The sequence below is a fragment of the Lytechinus pictus genome, chromosome 12 (assembly GCF_037042905.1).
Source record: "Lytechinus pictus isolate F3 Inbred chromosome 12, Lp3.0, whole genome shotgun sequence".
Classification (NCBI taxonomy): Eukaryota; Metazoa; Echinodermata; class Echinoidea; order Temnopleuroida; family Toxopneustidae; genus Lytechinus; species Lytechinus pictus.
This window is the reverse complement of record NC_087256.1, coordinates 12,825,454-12,846,603: the sequence shown is the minus strand read 5'-3', so window position 1 is coordinate 12,846,603 and position 21,150 is coordinate 12,825,454. Positions and strand designations below refer to the sequence as shown.

General features: G+C 33.5%; 2 protein-coding genes across 3 annotated transcripts; one reads left to right on the top strand and one right to left on the bottom strand.

Moving 5' to 3' along the window:
* Nucleotides 1-336: 336 nt before the first annotated feature.
* Nucleotides 337-7,024, bottom strand: LOC129273553 (transmembrane protein 230-like). 2 transcript variants are annotated; one of them, XM_064107546.1, is made up of 3 exons: nucleotides 6,721-7,024; nucleotides 4,707-4,864; nucleotides 337-4,130 (listed from the first exon to the last, which is right to left on the bottom strand). In XM_064107546.1, exons 2-3 carry the CDS (start codon nucleotides 4,803-4,805, stop codon nucleotides 3,867-3,869), a joined length of 363 nt encoding a protein of 120 aa, XP_063963616.1. In that variant the 5' UTR covers nucleotides 4,806-4,864; nucleotides 6,721-7,024; the 3' UTR covers nucleotides 337-3,866. The 2 variants fall into 2 exon arrangements, with proteins under 2 accessions (XP_063963616.1, XP_063963617.1); XM_064107547.1 differs by having other exon boundaries at nucleotides 4,707-4,813; nucleotides 6,721-7,010.
* Nucleotides 7,025-8,848: 1,824 nt separating this feature from the next.
* LOC129273552 (NAD-dependent protein deacylase sirtuin-5A, mitochondrial-like) lies at nucleotides 8,849-20,915 on the top strand. The gene is made up of 8 exons (XM_054910604.2): nucleotides 8,849-9,393; nucleotides 10,365-10,472; nucleotides 11,499-11,616; nucleotides 12,362-12,449; nucleotides 13,831-13,884; nucleotides 16,714-16,837; nucleotides 17,352-17,467; nucleotides 17,710-20,915. The coding sequence occupies exons 1-8, from the start codon at nucleotides 9,088-9,090 to the stop codon at nucleotides 17,783-17,785; spliced, it is 990 nt and encodes a 329-aa protein (XP_054766579.2). The 5' UTR covers nucleotides 8,849-9,087; the 3' UTR covers nucleotides 17,786-20,915.
* The last annotated feature ends 235 nt before the right edge of the window (nucleotides 20,916-21,150 follow it).

Sequence of the window (21,150 nt, the reverse complement as noted above, 5' to 3'; positions counted from 1 at the left end):
TGGCAAACTGTGAAATACCAGTAGTTCGTGGACGCATTGTTGCTTTTTGTGGATGTAAATGAAAACCACAATTCAAAAGAATATATGAATAATCAAGACATCAAAGTTGGTGCTTATCTCATTAGATTTTAAACCACCATGTCACTTTAGTACAAATGACCTTTCTCTGATCATTCGTAGAATCTTTTGATCATGCGCAGAAAGGAACTACGAACTGGCTTATCCTGGATTTCACAATGGCTGTATTGAACCACACATACACATCTGTGTAATCCATAAAGATCTCTGCTGGTAGTACATCAAAGACTGGAAAATATGACATCGTCAATCATAATATATTGTTATGAAGATCTATTATTTTATTAGATTTCTGATCATATAAAAAAATACACAATGGTCAGAAATTTCATGTATATATTATCTAGAACATTTTCTCTGACACAAAAATTATACAAATGAACAATTCATCTTCAGCACTTCTCAATTTTTTAATTTTGCTTCTGAATTTTGAGACCCATGTATGACATGAAATATGAATGAGAATGCAGTTCATCTTGATCTAGTCAGTCTTCTATAAATATATAAGTTGACTGTTTCCTCTGTCCACTACACGTATGCCACCTACATGTATTGCTATGTAGGAGCCAAATTCAAGCTTGCCAAATTTTTTTAAATTGTTTGAGTCTTTATTCTTTTTTTTCAATTGCGTTTGTTATGTTACATTTTTTGATAAAACAAAACTTAAATTCGATATCCCATGGCCAACATAATAGATTCCCAAACCATTAATTGAGAAGTGCTGATTACTAGACATACTCAAATACATTTCAGGTGTATAATAATGCTGCCATGTGCTTGAAAAATGGATGCTCTTAGTCTTTGGATAATCAGGGTTTTGAATCCCCTTCCACTTTTGGGGTTTTGTTTCTGCCCATAAGTTTCTAATCATTCATATAAAAAAAACAGGGTTGATGTTTCACAAGGAGTTAAGTATGACTTAGAGTCATGCCTAGTGCTGAATTGCACATGGTATGTAACGTGCAATCTTATTGATTAATACACGGTAACGGGCATCCTCTTAGCATAATTTGACCAAAGTGGTGATGCCTTTTATACAGCATGCAACTGGAAAGTTAGTGCGACTCTTTTAAGTCACACTCTCGGGTGTTCTAGTGTGATTTGAAAATCCAACATTAAACACACTAGAATGTTTTGTCAACTTCCAATGTCATCATTGTGTTTCATTTTTTTACACACAAACACAATTTTCATACTAACATCAGCCATCACAGAATAACGCATTAGCTTTTCCAGCTTTCACAAGTCAATCCCATTCTCACTCAGATTACCAAGAAAAAGCCTGGATTAATAATGGTCCACATTCTGAACTCATAATAAACTTAAATCTATGTGTTAACCATGGGGAGCCAAATGTGACACAAATCTCTATATTCAGATGATCAACTTATCACATTTTGCCTTACAAAAGAACAAACTAAAACCTGTCCTAGAAATGATATATAAAATATTCATCTATATGAAAAAAATGAGAAAAAAAAAAAATCATAAAGATAATGCAAGGCAAATCAAACACTTAGCTTCTTCAGGCTTGGTCCCACTACACTTACCAATGCAGGGAGGATGTAAAACGGAAAAGAATCTTGCCATCCATTGGAAAACGTTATGTATCTGATGTGTACTCTGCATATGTGCTTCATACGCTCTATATCCATCGAGCATCCGTCCACTGTGATTTCATTGTTCGCCCATTTTGTCCATTGTGTGGAGCGGATGAAAACAGATGGAGCCACCCTGAAATTTTGCTTGTTCGCTGTATCCGTTATGAGTACGTTTTGTGTCCGTCGGCCAGTGGGACCAGGCCTTTAATTCTAGCCTGGAGACCATGGTTTCAATTAAACCAGAGTCGAGAATATGGACCAATGAATAAGGACCACTACCCAATGATTCACATTGTGCAAAAGCTAATCTATTTCAAAGAGAAGTGATCTTGATCACATGGATTCTATGGCAGTACAAACATAAGTATATTCTTTTCCTTCTGTACTCGACTGCATAATATAAATTCATCTACACGTATGAATAAATAATATCAATAAATATTCACAAAGTCGTATTGCTCATAAAATATTTTCTAAATAATGATATGGATTCTTACACTAACCCCATGGTGTTGGCATGAAAATTAACTCTGGATGAATTCAGTGTTTATGAACATTTCATAATAAAGAATAACATTCCATCTGGAAAAAGACATCATCTATATGTACACAAAATATGCTGATTGTACATGTAATTTGTACCAATAAAAAGAAATAATGTGGAGGGCTATACTGAAAAGTCATTCCTCAACATGGTGAAAACACTTGACCAGTAAACCTCGATGAATGAAAAAATTAATTGTTAAAATGAATGAAGGAAAAAAGGATTGAATTGAAGAGTAGTATATTTACCAAATGGATTTCTACAGTATCTTGAAACACACTTCACTGAAAGAAGAAGAATATAATCAAAGTCAGGGGAAATCTCCAAAGAAGGTCCAAAAAGGGCCAAAATGAGAATATGCTCAAAATACATTCCATTTGTGGCAATGATCACAAAATAAATACTCCCATCCCCCCACCCCCAATATGACAAAATACTGGTATTTGAATGTGTAGATCCTGATAGAAAAATGTGTGATTGCTCAGCAATTTCAAAGTATAATATACAACACATGCTTATTTATTCATTTTGGTTATTATAAGCATTTTTTAGCATGACTGCTTTCAAATTTTCATCTCTTCACATTATTGTTAGAATTTGAAACAAAAGTTTTTATAAATGCCAAATTTTACAGAATTAAGTAGATTTTGGTACACATACTACACATTGTTTCAAATGTACATGGTGAAAACACTTGACCAGTAAACCTTGATGAATGAAAACATCAATTGTTGAATGAAGGGAAAAGGGTTGAATGGAAGAGTAGTATATTCATAACGAAAATAAATACCCTGCAAAAATAAATAAATGTATGGTTTGTAAGATGAATCATTGATAATATTTCTAAATGATTACCATGGAAAAATTGCCTTCATTTTTTGTTCAGCTTAAAAATACTTTACCTGCCTTACCTCAAGAATTTCAGAGAGAAAAACATGACATGTAACTAGCACATAGTTACAAAGTGTAAGTTAAAAAACACAAAGTTAGAGATCTTTATTCTAAACTCAAGTTTAACTTTGAAATGTGATATGCATATTTAAAAATGGGTAGCAAAACGAAACTCTACCCTATTATTCTTATACCCCTTTCTCAAACAAGATCAACATCGATGCTTGTACTAACATGAAACCATTAGTCGGGTAAAACATAAGAAATACAAGGATTGAATTTTTAGATTCAATCCTTGAGGAGGTTTATTTGGTTTGACTGATAAATATATCTCATTTACAAAATGATAGAGTATCTCATTAGACCCAAAATAAATTTTACATCAACATTGGAATAAGTTTAACCCAGGTTTAGAGTATGGAAAAAGGTAATGTATGAAAATAAGAAAATAAAAAGTAAGATTGAAAGAATGCCTGAGGGAATGGTGGTGAAATTACCACAAGCACTGATTCATTATTAGTAAATATAGTCAAAAGACACAAACATATCAACTATTTGTTATGACTGAGTTTGAGTAGAGTAGGTCCAGGGTGCAGAACCTCTACTGGCGAAGTCTAGAATGGTATCCTCCTGCCACAGACTTCTTCAGAAGTTTTCAGTTTTTACTGTGTATTTGTGAAAAAGATAGCAGGAATGATAGGAAGAAATTTGGAGGCACATGAGGGGGTTCAATACAGGGCGTGTGCAGTTCATCAGTCCTCATAATCTGGTATGTCTTCAAAGGAATAGCCTTTGTAGCCCTTGTAAGCATAGCAAGCCAGTCGAACATGATAGGCCCCTGGTACAAAGAGTAGGACACCCAGGATCATGATGGGCCACAGACGATCGTTGTACTTGCTGGAGATGTGACCTGAGAGAAGGAGGGCTCCGACGCATAGCAGGGCAGAGCCAAGTATGAAGAGAACAATGGCTACGGTTATGGATCTCCACGGGATCTTGACAGGTCGCTTCTTGAACTGTGTGAATAAGAGAAAAATATTGACTTGCATTGAGGGAGATATCATTTATATTGCCTTGTATTAAGGGAGGTATCACCAATATTGCCTAAATTATCCCACGTCTTTGACTTGGACACTATTGTGACATCTCATCATGGGCCTTATTGGGCATGTTAAAAAAAATATTTGTGATTTAAAGTGAACTTTTAACACAAATATGCATATGATATTCACATGTCATCAAATTGATGTTTAAAATAATAAGAATCCCTTCAGCAAAATCTAACAAATGCAGTGATGCAACTTGCAATTTGAGAGCAAATTTAGGTCATGCTTGAAGGGAAATTTCACCATACCTTCAAGTTGGTTTCAACAAAAGCACAAAATATGAAAAAACAAATTAATCAATTAAGTGTTATGAAATTTTGATGTTATGTCCTCACAGTCACACAAGTGCAGCAATCTCATGTCATGTAATACAAATTCCATAAATTCTCATTTTGAACACTGCATGCATGTAAGGCAACGTCATACAAGATGAAATTGATAAGCACCCTAGGTATTCTAGGAAGTTACATCATCATTATCACATACCTGTAAAGCAGTGTAGCCATCCCCAGTAGGTGATTTCATTCGCTGGTATTTGATATCCGTTGACTCAGCTCCGTTTGCCATTCTGTGATATGTAGGCATTTCCTGTCCTATGTATAAGAGTCAGTCACATTCGTTTTAGAGGATGGTTTTCACTGGATCTATAGCAAATTCAGAGGGAGTCAAATTTGCACATGTCTGTTTTATATTTTTCCACAAGCCTATGAAAAAAAACATTATTACACTTACACATGTTACATACAATACATTTTGGATCACGTATATGAAGGCATCTTTAGCAAGAATAAATTAACTAGAATTGTGGCAATTTCAAGAAATCTGTTTGTAAATTTACAGGTAAATTAGGCCTACTTTTCTTGTTAGTAGTGGTATTTTACCCTAAATAACAGAATTCTGACCAGCATAAAAGACAATGTGCATTGACCGCTATCTACTTCAACTTATTGATGATGGTATTTTTTGTTAATAGTGTAGTAATGTTTCATTAGTATAACTGATACTGAAAAGGAAGACCTTCGGGTTATAGTTATTTAATCTTTTTCCTTTCCCGGCATCCATGTGACTCTCCTATTCCTATTGTTTGTATATATGTTGTTTATGTGTTTGATTATGCCGAATAAATAATAATAATAATAATGATACCAATTATCAATGACATCTACAATAACATAACTTACATGTACATCTAAGGTACATCCTTTTCTTAAACTGTACAATCTACGTTCTGAAACCACCATCTTTGTCTCCTGTGGAAAGAGTAGTGGATTAAGACATCCCACCCCAATCCAATCTGCCACATAAACTTCTGTCCTTGCAAAACCCCAGTGATACTAAGCTTACCACAGAACAACTCTGTTTGGTACCGCAAAATTGAAAATAGCTTTAAGAACGGACCTACTGAAGCTTTTCAACATGCACTCATCGGAGTAAAATCGCATGAATGACTATAATGCTAGAGCAAGACAATTTTTCAAAATAAAAAAAATTGGATTCCCTTTGATTTTTGGAGACAGTTCCTGCATATTCTGATTGAATCTGAATCAAGTAACAATACTCGGATTTGGCAGGATTCATTTAAATAATTAATACAAATTTGCAAATTTTCATTACAGTAGTGCCAATCGGAAATTCAGCAACAACACTACTAACTTTTTAGCTCTTGCATGCAGCCTTGGTAAAGTTTTTATTTATTCTTTGAATTATTTTTTTGTTGCCAAAGGCAAAAACTACAGGGGTAATCATTAGCTTGCATTTTCTCAGACTTGTTGCATGATTCTGTCAATGATTCATTCTGCACCATTACCATGATATTGATGATTATTGTGCGACAACAATACACCTGTAGACCTTTTATTTTCTCCTGGGCTGCTGCCTGCTATAGTGCCATCAATTAACAATTACAATTTACATGTATGGAAGGGGGCCCTAAAGCTATGCACCACTCATCGCGCAATGCAGTTTTTAATGGCAAATACGCACTCTGTGTGTTGGACTGTGACTGCAGAGTGATGAACGATTCCTATTCAATTTTTTCTACAGAGGCTGCAGTAAAATGCAGAGAAAACCCACAACTGTTTGGAATTTTTGAGTTATATTTGCTTTAATTTCATATAATCCTATACCAATATGAACATATTTAGAAAATTGAGAGTTTTGAGACACATGAGATACTATTTTTTGCATGATAAATCGAGTGCGTAGCTTTAGGACCCCTTCTAGTAGTTCTACATCAGGTGGCGAAATCAAGTTCAGAAAACATGGCAGGATTTACATAATCTTATACTAGTTATAGTGATTCTTTTTCTTCTTCCTGGTTAATGATCTTTATATTATAAATAGAATTTTTGCCACAATATTAGTGAAAGATAATTTGTTAAAATATCAAAATTTGCATTGTTTTTCTGATATCGTTTGTAAACAAACTGCGTAGCTTTAGGTGCCCCCCCCCCCCCCCATCATACATGATTATAATATATTTATAAAGCTGAATACTTACCGGAGGTTGCTTGGACGGGCCGGGGAATCGCTTGCGAGCTCGATTGACAACGTACTGCACTGCACTGTAGCCGGATAGGATACGGGCGCGTCGTCAAGAATCAGGAAGAAAATAGTTTCATTATCACGACAAAATACTATTCAGGATTAATATTTTGCACATTCATGAAGCCATGACGGATAGCAGTAGAGTATAGTGAACGATACAAGCAACATTTGCAATACTACATTCCAGATATTGGCTACGAATTTATTGTACCAGATTCAAATGAAATACCGGTACGTCGGTATGAGGCGCCGAATGTACCAATATTATATAGAACAATTATTTGTTATATAATCATTATTTATTAAATAATAACTATTATTTATATATAATTTACATTTTATTTGTAAATAACTACTATTATATAAAATATCATTTCTAATTATTTATATATAATTCCAAGTAATACTTCATTATTTGTAAATAATAATAGTTCGACATTCCATTATTTATAAATAATGATTATTTGTTTTTCATTATTTATAAATAATGATTATTTGTTTTTCATTATTTATAAATAATGATTATTTGTTTTTCATTATTTATAAATAATGATTATTTGTTTTTCATTATTTACAAATAATGATTATTTGTTTTTCATTATTTATAAATAATGATTATTTGTTTTTCATTATTTATAAATAATGATTATTTGTTTTTCATTATTTACAAATAATGATTATTTGTTTTTCATTATTTATAAATAATGATTATTTGTTTTTCATTATTTATAAATAATGATAATTGGTTTTTCATTATTTATAAATAATGATTATTTGTTTTTCATTATTTATAAATAATGATTATTTGTTTTTCATTATTTATAAATAATTTGTTGAGTTTTCCATTATTTATAAATAATGATTATTTGTTAAATAATGAAAACGTCTACTTCATTATTTATAAATAATTTTTTCGAGTGCACCATTATTCTCATTATTTATAAATAATCATTATTTAATGTTCGAGTTTTCCATTATTTATAAATAAAGATTATTTGTTAAATAATGAAATATCTACTTCATTATTTATAAATAATAATTTTGTTTCAATATCCATTATTTATAAATAATCATTATTTATATACAAATAACCATTATTTAATAAATAATGGCATTATTTAATAAATAATGGCATTATTTAATAAATAATGATTATTTGTATATAATGGCAAACTGTAAAAATTGTTTATAAATAATGATTAATGGGATATTGAAACAAAATTATTATTTATAAATAATGAAGTAGATATTTCATTATTTAACAAATAATCTTTATTTATAAATAATGGAAAACTCGAACATTAAATAATGATTATTTATAAATAATGAGAATAATGGTGCACTCGAAAAAATTATTTATAAATAATGAAGTAGACGTTTTCATTATTTAACAAATAATCATTATTTATAAATAATGGAAAACTCAACAAATTATTTATAAATAATGAAAAACAAATAATCATTATTTATAAATAATGAAAAACAAATAATCATTATTTGTAAATAATGAAAAACAAATAATCATTATTTATAAATAATGAAAAACCAATTATCATTATTTATAAATAATGAAAAACAAATAATCATTATTTATAAATAATGAAAAACAAATAATCATTATTTGTAAATAATGAAAAACAAATAATCATTATTTATAAATAATGAAAAACAAATAATCATTATTTATAAATAATGAAAAAACAAATAATCATTATTTGTAAATAATGAAAAACAAATAATCATTATTTATAAATAATGAAAAACAAATAATCATTATTTATAAATAATGAAAAACAAATAATCATTATTTATAAATAATGGAATGTCGAACTATTATTATTTACAAATAATGAAGTATTACTTGGAATTATATATAAATAATTAGAAATGATATTTTATATAATAGTAGTTATTTACAAATAAAATGTAAATTATATATAAATAATAGTTATTATTTAATAAATAATGATTATATAACAAATAATTGTTCTATATAATATTGGTACATTCGGCGCCTCATACGTCGGTGCAAAATAATGGTGGATTCTGTTTTTGTTTGTTTTCGTGTCACGCCTGGTTAGTCTTCTTCAAGAGTTGATACAAATAAAATAGAGGTTGATCTTGTTATTTTCATTACAACAACAACAAAAATCGACAAATCTGTTCAAAATACTTCAATATATATTTTTGATATTGAATAAAAACATATGAAATATCATTTTATATAATACTGTCGTCGAAAGGAATTAAAATGATCATATGAAGACGTCGAAATAGACTAGGCACACGGGGAATTTCCCCCAAATTTATTATCATCAGAATGTGGTTATTACGAGGAGGAACATTAGTTTTAGCACACTCGAGAAGGGCATCATATTCAGGAAGTTGTATTCCTCGTGCGGTCTCTGGAGCCTTGAGAGATTTACTAAATCCGCTGCAAGAAATAAAAAGCTTCAAGATGGCTGCAGCAGGAGAACAAAGATGGAACTCGGATAGTGCAGCTCTTCGCGAAGAAATCTCAAAGGCAAAACACATCGTATTTATGACAGGTGCTGGAGCCAGTGCCGAGAGTGGAGTACCAACGTTCCGAGGAGCGGGAGGGTTCTGGCGGAAGTGGCAAGCGCAGGTATGTGCATAGACGGCAATGTTCTGTCAGTATGACTAAGTTATAGTCAATATTCTTAACGGGTATGTTAACAAGTCGATTGAAGTTTATTTTGCTACCTTCAAAGTTCAAGAAATATTTATAAAAATTAGAATCATTGCATGACATTGGATATACCATGTGAGTAAAAAAAAACTTGACACCTCACACTAAGAAAAAAATATGTCATGAAAATGCATAATCATTATACATGGCTGGAAAAAGGAAAGAGTATCAACTCCCAATTAATTTAATATCTTATTTATGTGGTATGTCACTATGTGTTAATGCCTGGATGATCAGGAGTTATTCTTTGCTGTGATGTAAATTTTGACTTTTGCCAAAGTAAGGCATGACTGCAATGAATGAATCCAGATGCCAATGATGTCATATCCGACATGAGTTACAGTTAGTAAACATATTCGCAAATCGCTTTTCAATCAAATTATCAAAAAGGTGTTTTGAAATGGATGTTAGTGCAACCAGTGTATGATTATCTGGCTGCATTCATTGCAGTCATGCCTTACTTTGGCGTAAATCAAACTTAACACCACTGCAGGAATACCTCCTGATCATACAAGCTTTTACACATCACTGACATACGGCCAACCACATATGTATGGTATCAAATTATTTGGGAGAACATACTCTTTCAGGCCATATATAATAATTGTGTGTTCATGACATGATTTTTTTCAGGATTTGTGAAATGTCAATTTATTTTACTCAAACTGTATTATGAGATCAGGATTGATGACTTTTCATAGGTTAGTGAAAGACTTTTGAGGACTTACAAAAGTATTTGTAAATCTGCAATCAAAGAATTCCAGTAAGAATTCCAGTCTTTTACCACTCTGGTGACACTGATGTTTTCATGAACATTTTTTATAAGGGCGATGAGTGGTATCCTAATTTTGAATAGATGCAAATGTATGATTTGCTTTTTATTCTAGCAACTTGCCACTCCAGAAGCATTTCAGGATAACCCTTCTCTGGTTTGGGAGTTCTACCATTACAGACGGGAAGTGATGATTACCAAACATCCAAACAAGGGCCACATTGTGAGTAAGGACAGTGGTGAGAGGTATCAGTACGATTGATTTAATCAGGAAGTCGTGGTGTTTATTGGAATTTGTGATAAGAAAGAAGTGGGAGTAACTTAGGTGGTGGAAAAGACATACACTGAAAAATGATGATGATGATGATGATGATGAGGACGATGATGATGATGGTGATAGTGACGATAATTGTGATAGTTATATTGTTGATGTTGATGATGATGATGATGTGATAGTGAAGATGATTGTGATAGTTATAATGATGGTGATGATGATGGTGATGACAGTGATGGTAGTGATGTTAATGATGATATTGTTGGTGATGATTATGATGATGATGATGATGGTTATGATGATGATGATAGCGATGATCAATGATAATGATGGTGATAGTTATGAGGATGGTAATATTGATGATGATGATTGATGATGGTGGTGATAGTGATGACGATGGTGATGATGGTGGTGGTGATATGATGATAATGAAGATAACATTGATCATGATGATAGTGGTGTTGGTAGTTTGGGTGTACTGGTGGCAGGGCAGTTGTGGTTATGCATTATGATTGTGATGTTATATTATAATTTATACCATGATGATAATGATTGTGCTGCTAATGGTGATGGTGATGCACATATGCAATGATTGAAATAATGATGTTGATGGTGATGATGAATTGATGATTAAAAGGAGAGGGAGATGATTGATAATTAGATTGCTAAAATACAGGTTGATGATAGAGATTATATGTAAGAAATGGACAGGGGTGTTGATGTGATTATGATATGATGTATTATCTGCAACTGTTTTCAATGACTTGCAATCTTGAAACTGGTTAAATATGTGCACCTACATCAATCACACCCTCTGCTTCATTTGACATTGGTTGTAATTGCCACAGGTAAAAAGTAAAACAATATTGCTCAATAATCATATTTTGTTGTCAATTAAAAATGTTGAAATAAATTGGTGAGCATTCAGTAAATGACATCTGCTGAAATTAATTTTTTCCTTCAATTTTCCCCCAGGCTATTGCAGATTTTGAGAAACGGCTTAGTAAGCAGGGTCGTAGAGTAGTAGTCATCACCCAAAATATAGATGAACTTCATCGACAAGCTGGTTCAACCAATGTTATAGAGATGCATGGTAAGATTTTTTTATCTGTTAAATTATTCTTATGTTCTTCTGATCACTCCTTTTCTTCTGGTTTTATTTTGTAGTTTAAAAAAAATTAATTTCCTTCTGATTTTTTTTTTCTATATTATTTTTTCATAATTTATTTTAATATGCTATGAGTTTTTATTGAACTGACGGTTGTGAACTAATATATTCCTTTTATATATTTTCATTCCTAAAAAAGAAGAGTAAATGTATGAACGAATTCCTTACATGGATTTAACAAGGCATTTATTTTTACCATCTCCATTTTATGAAAACAGTATAAACATTTATTTTATTGAGCTTTAAAAATTCAAGGAAAGAAATCAGATGAGGAAAGGCTTTATCATGAAAAGATTATGATATTGAAATTCTGACTACAGTATTGATGATACAATGATTTCCTTGTATGGCAATATTGATTGTTAGCCTGTTCATGATTTCAATTCAATATTTGAGTCAATCTATTTTTGCTTCATCCAAAAATGTGTATTATTGTAATTTATTAGACATCTTAACAAGTCTGTGCTGATTTTTTTTTGCAGGAATCAGACTCATTGTCTTTCACAGTATCTTTCTGGGTTTCCCCATTGTTATGTGTATAAATGCCAAAATGATGGGTATATTATATTATATTATATTATATTATCAGCAAGGAGATGCAGTGGGATATCCTGTTGAAAGACACGGCTGAGATTTTTGTTAAGGTGCTTATGTGTTTCCTTCCTTTCAGGATCTCTCTTTAAAACTCGCTGTTTGAAATGTCAGCATGTTGAAGAGAATAGGAAAAGTCCTATTGTCCCTGCCTTGGCTAATAGAGGGTAAGTCATAAAATGGCTTCAAAATAGTTTGTAAGTGTAGGATTATATTTTGGATATACCCTCCTGAACTTGTGACAATCAATGTATTTTTTTAGTTTTAAACTAAGCAATATGTACTTAAAGGGAAATGAAAACTTTGGAACAAGTGGGCTTGTGTGGAAACAGAAAAATCAAAGAAGAAGAACAAAGAAAGTTTGAGAAAAATCAGACAAATAATGAAAAATTTATGAGCATTTGAATATTACGATCACTATTGCTATGGAGATCCTCCTATTGGCAATGCGACAAAGATGTATGATGTCACATGTGAACAACTTTCCTTTTGATCACTATAAAATGTCCCCAAAATGTTTCTTTTTGCTCTTTCTTATATGGTGATACAAACTCTTTATCCATAATATATTCTTTGAAAAGCTGTAGTACATCCCCTCCTATAGAAAGAATACATGATCTACCGATTGATGTGATAAAAGAGGCAGTGTAAGTGAAATATATACTAAAGTACCGGTAATGGGAGAGTTGTTCACAAGTGACATCACACATCTCTGTCGCATTGCCAATGTGAGGATCTCCTTAGCATTAGTGATCGCAATATTCAAATGCTATAACTTTCACATTATTGGGCCAATATTCTCCAACTTTCCTTGATCTGTTTCTTTGATTTTTCTGTTTTCACATTAGCATTCTTGTTCCAAAGGTTTCATTTTCCTTTAAAGGTCAAGTCCACCCCAGAAAACAGTTGATTTAAATAAATAGAGAAAAATCAAACATGAAGAACGCTGAAAACTTTAAATCGGATGTAAAATAAGAAAATTATGACATTTTAAAGTTTCGCTTATTTTTCACAAAACAGTTCTATGCTCAACTCAGTGATATGCAAATGAGAGAGTCGATGATGTCACTCACTCACTATTTCTTTTGTTTTTTTTATTTTTTGAATTATACAATATTTCAATTTTTACGAATTTGACAATTAGGACCTCCTTGCCTGAACCACAAAATGTTAAAATAATGGAATTCCACGTGTTCAGGGAGGAATGAAACTTCGTTTCACATGACAATGACGAGAAAATCAAACTATTTAATATTTCATATAATAAAATACAAAAGAAATAGTGAGTGGGTGATGTCATCGGTCCCCTCATTTGCATACCGAACAGGATGTGCATATATAACTGTTTTGTGATATTAAGCGAAACTGTTTTTTTTTGCTATGATGACTATACACAAGTTTGTTACATCGACAGCCAAGATTGCCAATGGCAATCTGCCTTATTTTGTCATTCCATTCAAATTACTGTGACACCAACTCAATGAATATGAAATCATTAACACATATTGGTCTGATTCTTTTTTCTTTTTTTTAATCTGTCTCTACCAGTGAGCCTGATGTTGATGCAGATTCATCTCGCATTCCCGAGGATCAGTTACCAAGGTAACAAGTTACAATTTGGACTACTGTTATACTCAATTTGATTGATGCTTTCAATATCATCTAAAAATTATATGTATTGTCTCCTTAGCAAGGTTATATTTGCTGTACATGCTGCAAATGCATGCTATTGCGAAAGGCTATTGTAATTGCATGTACTAGATATCAATTAGACAGTTTGAGTTTGATATCTATTTTGTAAATTTAATTTTCACTACTACCCAAAAGGCATAATGGGGTTTATTGAGTCTGCCCTGTATTGTTCTTGTTTCAATAAGGTGAATTAATTTTACAAATACTCATTAATGAAGAATTCCACTTGAATAGAATCCGGGGGGTGGGGGCACACAAATTATATTTTGATGGGAGTGTGCCTCATGAAATCCTGAAATGGTGGGCTACGGAACTGACTATATGGGTGAAATACAGGGTCTTGGGAATGAAAAATATACTAGGCGGTGTGAAAAACAGGGTCTACGGAATGGGATTGCGTACACAATGCGTTCTATTGTGCTAGCGCTGTGCATGTGGGCGCCAGCCATACTACTGTACATTTAACTGCATGGTATAGAGGGAATATGAAGCCGTGCGTGGAGCTATAGCTTTGTGATGCTCGACAATTTAGGCAGGGCTGGGGAACTGAGATGTTTTGTAACGGGTCTTGTGAGCAGGGCGGCTTCTGAACGGAAATTTTGTCATTTGAAGTATCTAAGGAACTGAAAATTAGGTCTGAAAGAGGGGGTCATCAAAGCGGTACGTTCCGGTACCACCAATGTATGTGAGTGCCCCACCCCCCCCCCCCCCGAAAGAATCTGAATCCGAGTGTGATCTAGTCTTTCAATATTTTCCTTCAGCAAGAAATTTACCCATATTGTGCTGCACTCAACCCAGGTGAGGTTAATGGGTTCACGGTAGAAATTCTTCGAATGCTTGAACGCCTATAATGCGGCTTGGCTACAGCCGGGGTAATAATATGATACTAAATGTTAAGCACAGTAGAGTATATCAATATAGTAGCTGCGTTATATAAATGGTATATACTATTATTATTATCATTAAATGAAAGGGGTTATCACTGCCTCTGGGATTAAACAAGCCACTCAAATTCCATCATACATTTTAGAATGATGCTGATTACGTTTGTATGGGGTGATAAACATCTGTTTCAAAACATTCATTTATTTTCACTTCAAGATAAAAACATTTCATACATACATATAAATATTGGAATGTGCAATATTCTCTCAACGGTTTTTCCATGAGGGCTCGCATGCCTCTGGGCAATAGGACTGAATTTTACTTTTGCGAGCCCTGGCCCATGGAAAAAACGTTTTCTTACTCTTTTCTTCTTTTCTTTCATTTCTACTTCATCCATATTCAATTATCCAATTTCAAATTGTATTTATGTAATTACATTGTTAAATTTTTTAATGTTTTTTATGGCTAAATAGGAGGCGCGGTAGCTCAGTCGGTAGAGTGGGGGTTTCGAATTCCGGTGACCTGGGTTCGATTCCCAAGTGGTGCGCTAGTGCCCTTTGGTAAGGCATTTATCCTCATTACCAGGTCCCTCGGAGAGGACCTTAAGCCGTTGGTCCCCTGGTTGCTTGCTCACAGGCATTTGTGCTTTCTTAGCAGTCAGGTAAAAAACCTCGGTATAATAATAATAATAATAATAATAAAAAAACAAGGTAATACAAATATCTTTAGTGGGAGGATCATAAAAAAACACATGAATGGCTTGTTGGAAATGTTCAAGGCCTGGGATCAAGGTGCAGGCTCTTCCAAATAATATACTGTTTTTACCCAAGTGTTCCCCCCCTTTTGAAAGTGAGGACCTTTTTTTTTTGCCATTCAAATTTTTGGCGGACGAAAACACCTCCGTTTTAGGTGAAAACCTTTTTTCTTTGGGGGGGGGGCTTGTCAAAATTTTCATTGGAAAATTGTGCCCTCCCCCTTTTGGAAAATCCTGGATCCGCCCCTTCATGATGTTAGAGTCAAACTCATCTACCATTGGTAACAACTCAGCAGTGAATCAACATCAAGGATTTCATTGTAGTTACCTTTGGATAGCAAAGCTACCATAGTTAGTGCTTTTATTCATCAGGGGCCTGAAAAGCTACTTTTTATCATGCCATAGTCACTCCAACAAAACCAACTCCATTGCACATAAGATTTTTACATTATTTCCAATGATCAAAGATTATACAAGGGAAGATCGGACACATCAGCACTCAGCTGTGTATAAAACATATGGGGAAAATTAGAAAAGGGATTTGGGAGAGGGCACAAGGGCGGCGCATGTGAATAATTCCACCTTTAATTACCCAGAAAACTCTGAAATATATTTTCATCTCTAATTTAAGGAAAATATATTTGAAGAAAAAAAATCTTAAAGTGTAAAAATCGTCTATTCCTTCACCCTTTCTCTCATATGTTTTGTACACAACCAGATTGCGATACGCAAAGGTAAAAAAAGGTTGTTACTTACTCAACGCTGTGGGGCGCTCTTCCTGAGCATTTCATTGCGTGCTCTATGTATTGTCCGATCTTCCCCTTGTAGTATCTTTGCAATTATACACCATTGGTAGGTTTAGAGTTTGTTTTGTTGGTGTGACTGTAGCGTCTCTATGTCTATTTTATTTAACCTGTTCCCTACTAGATTCTATGATTCCCATAGGGTGAAGAGATTCCACCAGGTTTTTGTAGGCAATGGGTTAATTAATTACAGAGAAGCTTGCCTGGCAATCAATTTCATGTGTGTTTTCAGCTGGATTGTCACATACTAAACAGTAGAATCGTTCATTCTTTTTATGTAAACCTCTTTCTCTGAAGATGCTCTCAGCCGGGCTGTGATTCTATGGTGCGCCCTCATGTGGTGTGGTTTGGTGAATCATTAGATATGGATAATTTGTCGGCAATTGAAAAGGAACTGAAAACCTGTGACCTATTCATGGTGGTAAGTTTCATTAAAGGAGAATGAAACCTTTGGAACAAGATAGCTTGTGTGAAAACAGAAAAATCAAAGAATCAGATCAACGAAAGTTTGAGAAAAATCTGACAAGTAATGGGAAAGTTATGAGCATTGGAATATTGCGATCACTAATAATATGGAGATCCTCAAATTGGCAATGCGACAAAGATGTGTGATGTCACTTGTGAACAACTCTCTCCATTACTTAAGTCTATATTTCTCTTAAACTGCCTCTTTTTTCACATCTATCAGTAGATCATGTGTTCTTTCTATAGGAGGGCATGTAATACAGATTTTTAAAGAATACATCATGGATAAATAGTTTGTATCACCACAAGAAAAAGCAGAAAGAGATATTTTGAGGGTATTGTCCATCGCCCAGAGTACAATCAGCTGAAGTAATGTTGAATGCACAGCACTTATTTCATTTGATACTTTATACAGGTATTTTGTATCCGCCTTATACGTATTTCTGCATATATGATTCCATTTCTTTCAGGTTGGCACATCATCGGTGGTATACCCAGCTGCGATGTATGCCCCAATGATGGCTCAGAAAAACGTTACTGTGGCTGAATTTAATCTGGAAGAGACCCCTTCTACATGCATCTCCAAGTAGGTCAAAGGTTTTTTTTATTATGTTTTTGAGAACCCTAGATTGATGTTAATATGGTGATGATGTTGAATCTGAAAAAAGTAAACTGAAACCACAACAAAGTAACAGTTATGAAAAAGAAAATTTTATAAGCAAATATGATCAAGAGCATTTTAACAAATATTGATCACTTGCATGAAATTACGGCAACTTGATTCTCAGCAAGTTTATGTTAATATTTCTTGTATCTTTGTCTGTTTAGGTACCATTTCCACGGGCCGTCTGGAAGCTTCCTCCCAGAGATCCTTGCCAGACATCCCAGTGAACCAGCGGAATGAAAGATAGCGGTTTGAGAGACTGAATACTGACCTGGGGCCCGCTTCATAAAGGACTTGCAACTGTTATAACTTTGCCATAATGGCAACTACCATGGCAACAGGGCTCAGCAGCCAATCAAAATCAAGGTTTCCATGGTAGTTGCCATAATGGCAAAGTTACAACAGTTGCAAGTCCTTTATGAAATGGGCCTCTGTAGGTTAAGATACTGAAGCTGTGTTTCTCTAAGTGCCATATTCTTTTGACTCTGCTGATCATACTATTCGACAACCTTGACCTCCTAACCTTCTGTATTCAGTAATACTCCTCCCTCTCTCGTTTATTTCTGCAGATTACTGTATCAATCCAAAGTCTTTTTCTTGTTCCCCTGTTGCTCATGAGGACCCTTTTATAACAAGTTACAACTATTGTAACTTTGTCGTAACTACCACAGTAACCTTGATTGTGATTGGCTGCTGAGCCCTGTTACCATGGTATGAAACATTCTCCTGACCTTGATCTTGTTCAGAAGTTGGTTTGAATGAAAAGAGAAAAATCAAACAAGCGTAACACTGAAAATTTCATTAACTATTTTCCCGCTTTGTTTAACTAGAGTAACATACAGGGGGCTGCCAACTTCGACAAAGGCAAAGAGTCGATCATCCCGTGCCAGTCTTCAGTTCTTAGTGGGGCGTGTTCATCGATATCTTCGCAATGGCAACTTTGACATTTCATTCACAATACACATAGGGTGCATTAAATCTATTGTAATACACTCACACACAATAGTGATGAGTACATTGCATTGTTCAGTGTACAGACAAAGCTTTTCTTTACTGTATTAAACCAATCAAAAGTTATTGTGAGTTGATTTGCATAATCTGTGTCAAACCGCTCCTTAGGTTACACCCTTAAATTAATGTAGCACAGGAGGGATTATGTCCATGGCGGGCAAAGAGTTAAAATCAGATGGAAAATAAGAAAGTTATGACGTTTTAAAGATTTTTAAAGATCACGACATCGTTATATTCACATCTTGGTCGGTATGCAAATGAGGAAACTGACGACATCATCCACTCACTATTTCTTTTGTATTTCATTACATGGAATATAAAATATTCTAATTTTTTTCTCAGAATTGTCATGTGAAACGTAGTTTGAATCCTCCCTGAACATATGTAATATTGTTTTAACATTTTGTGGTTCAAACAAGAGGGTCCTTATTGTCAAATCTGTAAATATTGATATATTGTACAATTCAAAAATATAAAAAACAAAGGAAGTAGTGAGTGAGGGACATCATCGACTCTCATTTGCATATCACTGAGTTGTGCATATAAATAAAAGCGAATCTTTAAAATGTCCTAACTTTCTTATTTCATACCGGATTTTGATGAAAATTTCAGTGTTATGTTTCTTCTCTTTTTTTTCAAATAAACTTTTATCTGGGGTGGACTTGACTCTTAGGAGTTTCTTCACCTGTATGATAATGTTAACAATAATATTCACTTTTGTGTAAGGCTCGTCACATTGGAACATTTCTGCATCATACGGTACAAGATTCTCTCTCCCCCATATCTATTTCCTACTGAATTCATATTAGTTTCTTTTTATGGAGGGCGCACTCCACACTGACACCGGTAGATGGCCTGTTAAATCTCACTAAATTTCTTGATTTTGTTGACCATGACTTGTCATCACTTCTACCTGCATAAGTTAGTTTTGATTTGTGCATGTGTCACAAGTGACTGATTTAGTTCCTGTTTTCGAAAGAAAAACTCCAGTTCACTTCATCCAGTGGTTATCAACTTGTAAATGCTCTCTAATCACATTTGTCTTCTTACTTTGTCTATATCTTCCTATACCTTTGGCTATCATTTTGTTTCTCTTTATGTGGCTTCCCGCCAGGGGGGCCACGTACATTGACGAGTGGATACCATACACGACCAAAAAACACCTAAAAAGGGTGTCTTTTTCAAGATAGGGCACGTTACGTACGTAACGTGATAAGGGTGACAAAAACACAAAAATAATGAAAAAAGTGTATCTATTTTGCTAGGAAAGCTACGTGTTTAGGGTCAAATTTGCGGGGATGATAAACAAATTAAAATGTTTTATAAAGGATGTCTTTTTTCCCCAAACATTACGTGTTTAGAGTCTGATTTGCGCGAGGAGTGGGGCCGTACCAAACCAAATGTGTAAAGGTAAAAACGACGACCGACTGACCCGAGACATAACAATAAAATATCGCTGTACTTGTTTAGGGGTTCATTTCAGGGACTACTTGCCAAGAGTATCGTTTTGTTTCCAATACTTGTCAAGGGTAGGGTTTCACATGCCAATACTTGTTAAGGGGTGCATTTTCCCCTTCTCTCTCCCATCTTTTTTCTGGCTCTCTTTCTTTCCTTTGTTTACTTTTTTCTATTTTTTCTTCTGTAAATTGCATCTTTCCTCAGTACTTTTTATTTTTTAAGTATAATAATATGTATTTTTAATTTCTTGTAGACCATCTATTGTGTAAACATTATTGCAATAATTCATAATTTCTGCTTAAAAAGGTGTTGTAATGACATGATGAATTATTTAATCATTTGAATTTATACTGTAATAAGTGAAGAATGTAAACAATTTTGTATTCAATGTTTTTTATGATCAGTGAAAGTAGTAATTTGCTTTATATGTATAGATTATAATTACATTGGTTATCAACTAGCGGTGTGGTTCTTCCCGTCTGTTATATTATATTGCCTTATTCTAGAAAATTAAGAAACATTTAAACTATTTATATGTAGACCATATCCACTCTGTTCCTCATGTTTGCTTTAGTTAGAATTGCTAAAAGTAAATGCAATTAGATACACGACACCATATGTCAAATGAAATAATATATGAGGAAAAGAGAGGCACATGGTCAATACTATTTGTCTTTTGAATTTGAGTATTCATTTATCAGCTTATACATGTCTGTGTATAAACCCAATTTTCATTTGGGGACCTTTTAATAACTAAACTCTTGAGGGGACTCTCTCTAGGATTTTGAATATAAATGATTTAAATTCCAAGTCCAAGAGGATGCCCCCTCCAAATTACTGTAAGAGAAATTTACTGTATTATCAGCATGTGTTTTATATTAAAGATTTTATTGATTTGTAATACTTGTTTGGTTAGGTTTTTTTTTTTGCATTTTCTTTCATAAAGTCAGTGTTGGGGATGATGTATCCTAATTTTTCACCTGAAGATAAAAAATTTCCCCTTGTGAGGTTTCATGCAAAACCTCCATTTATGAATACATAATTTCAAGTTTTAAAGACAAATTTGTGTTTCTCATTCTTTACCCTCCTTCATCCTCCACTCTCTCCTTTCTCTCTTTCCCTCTCTCTTCATCTTT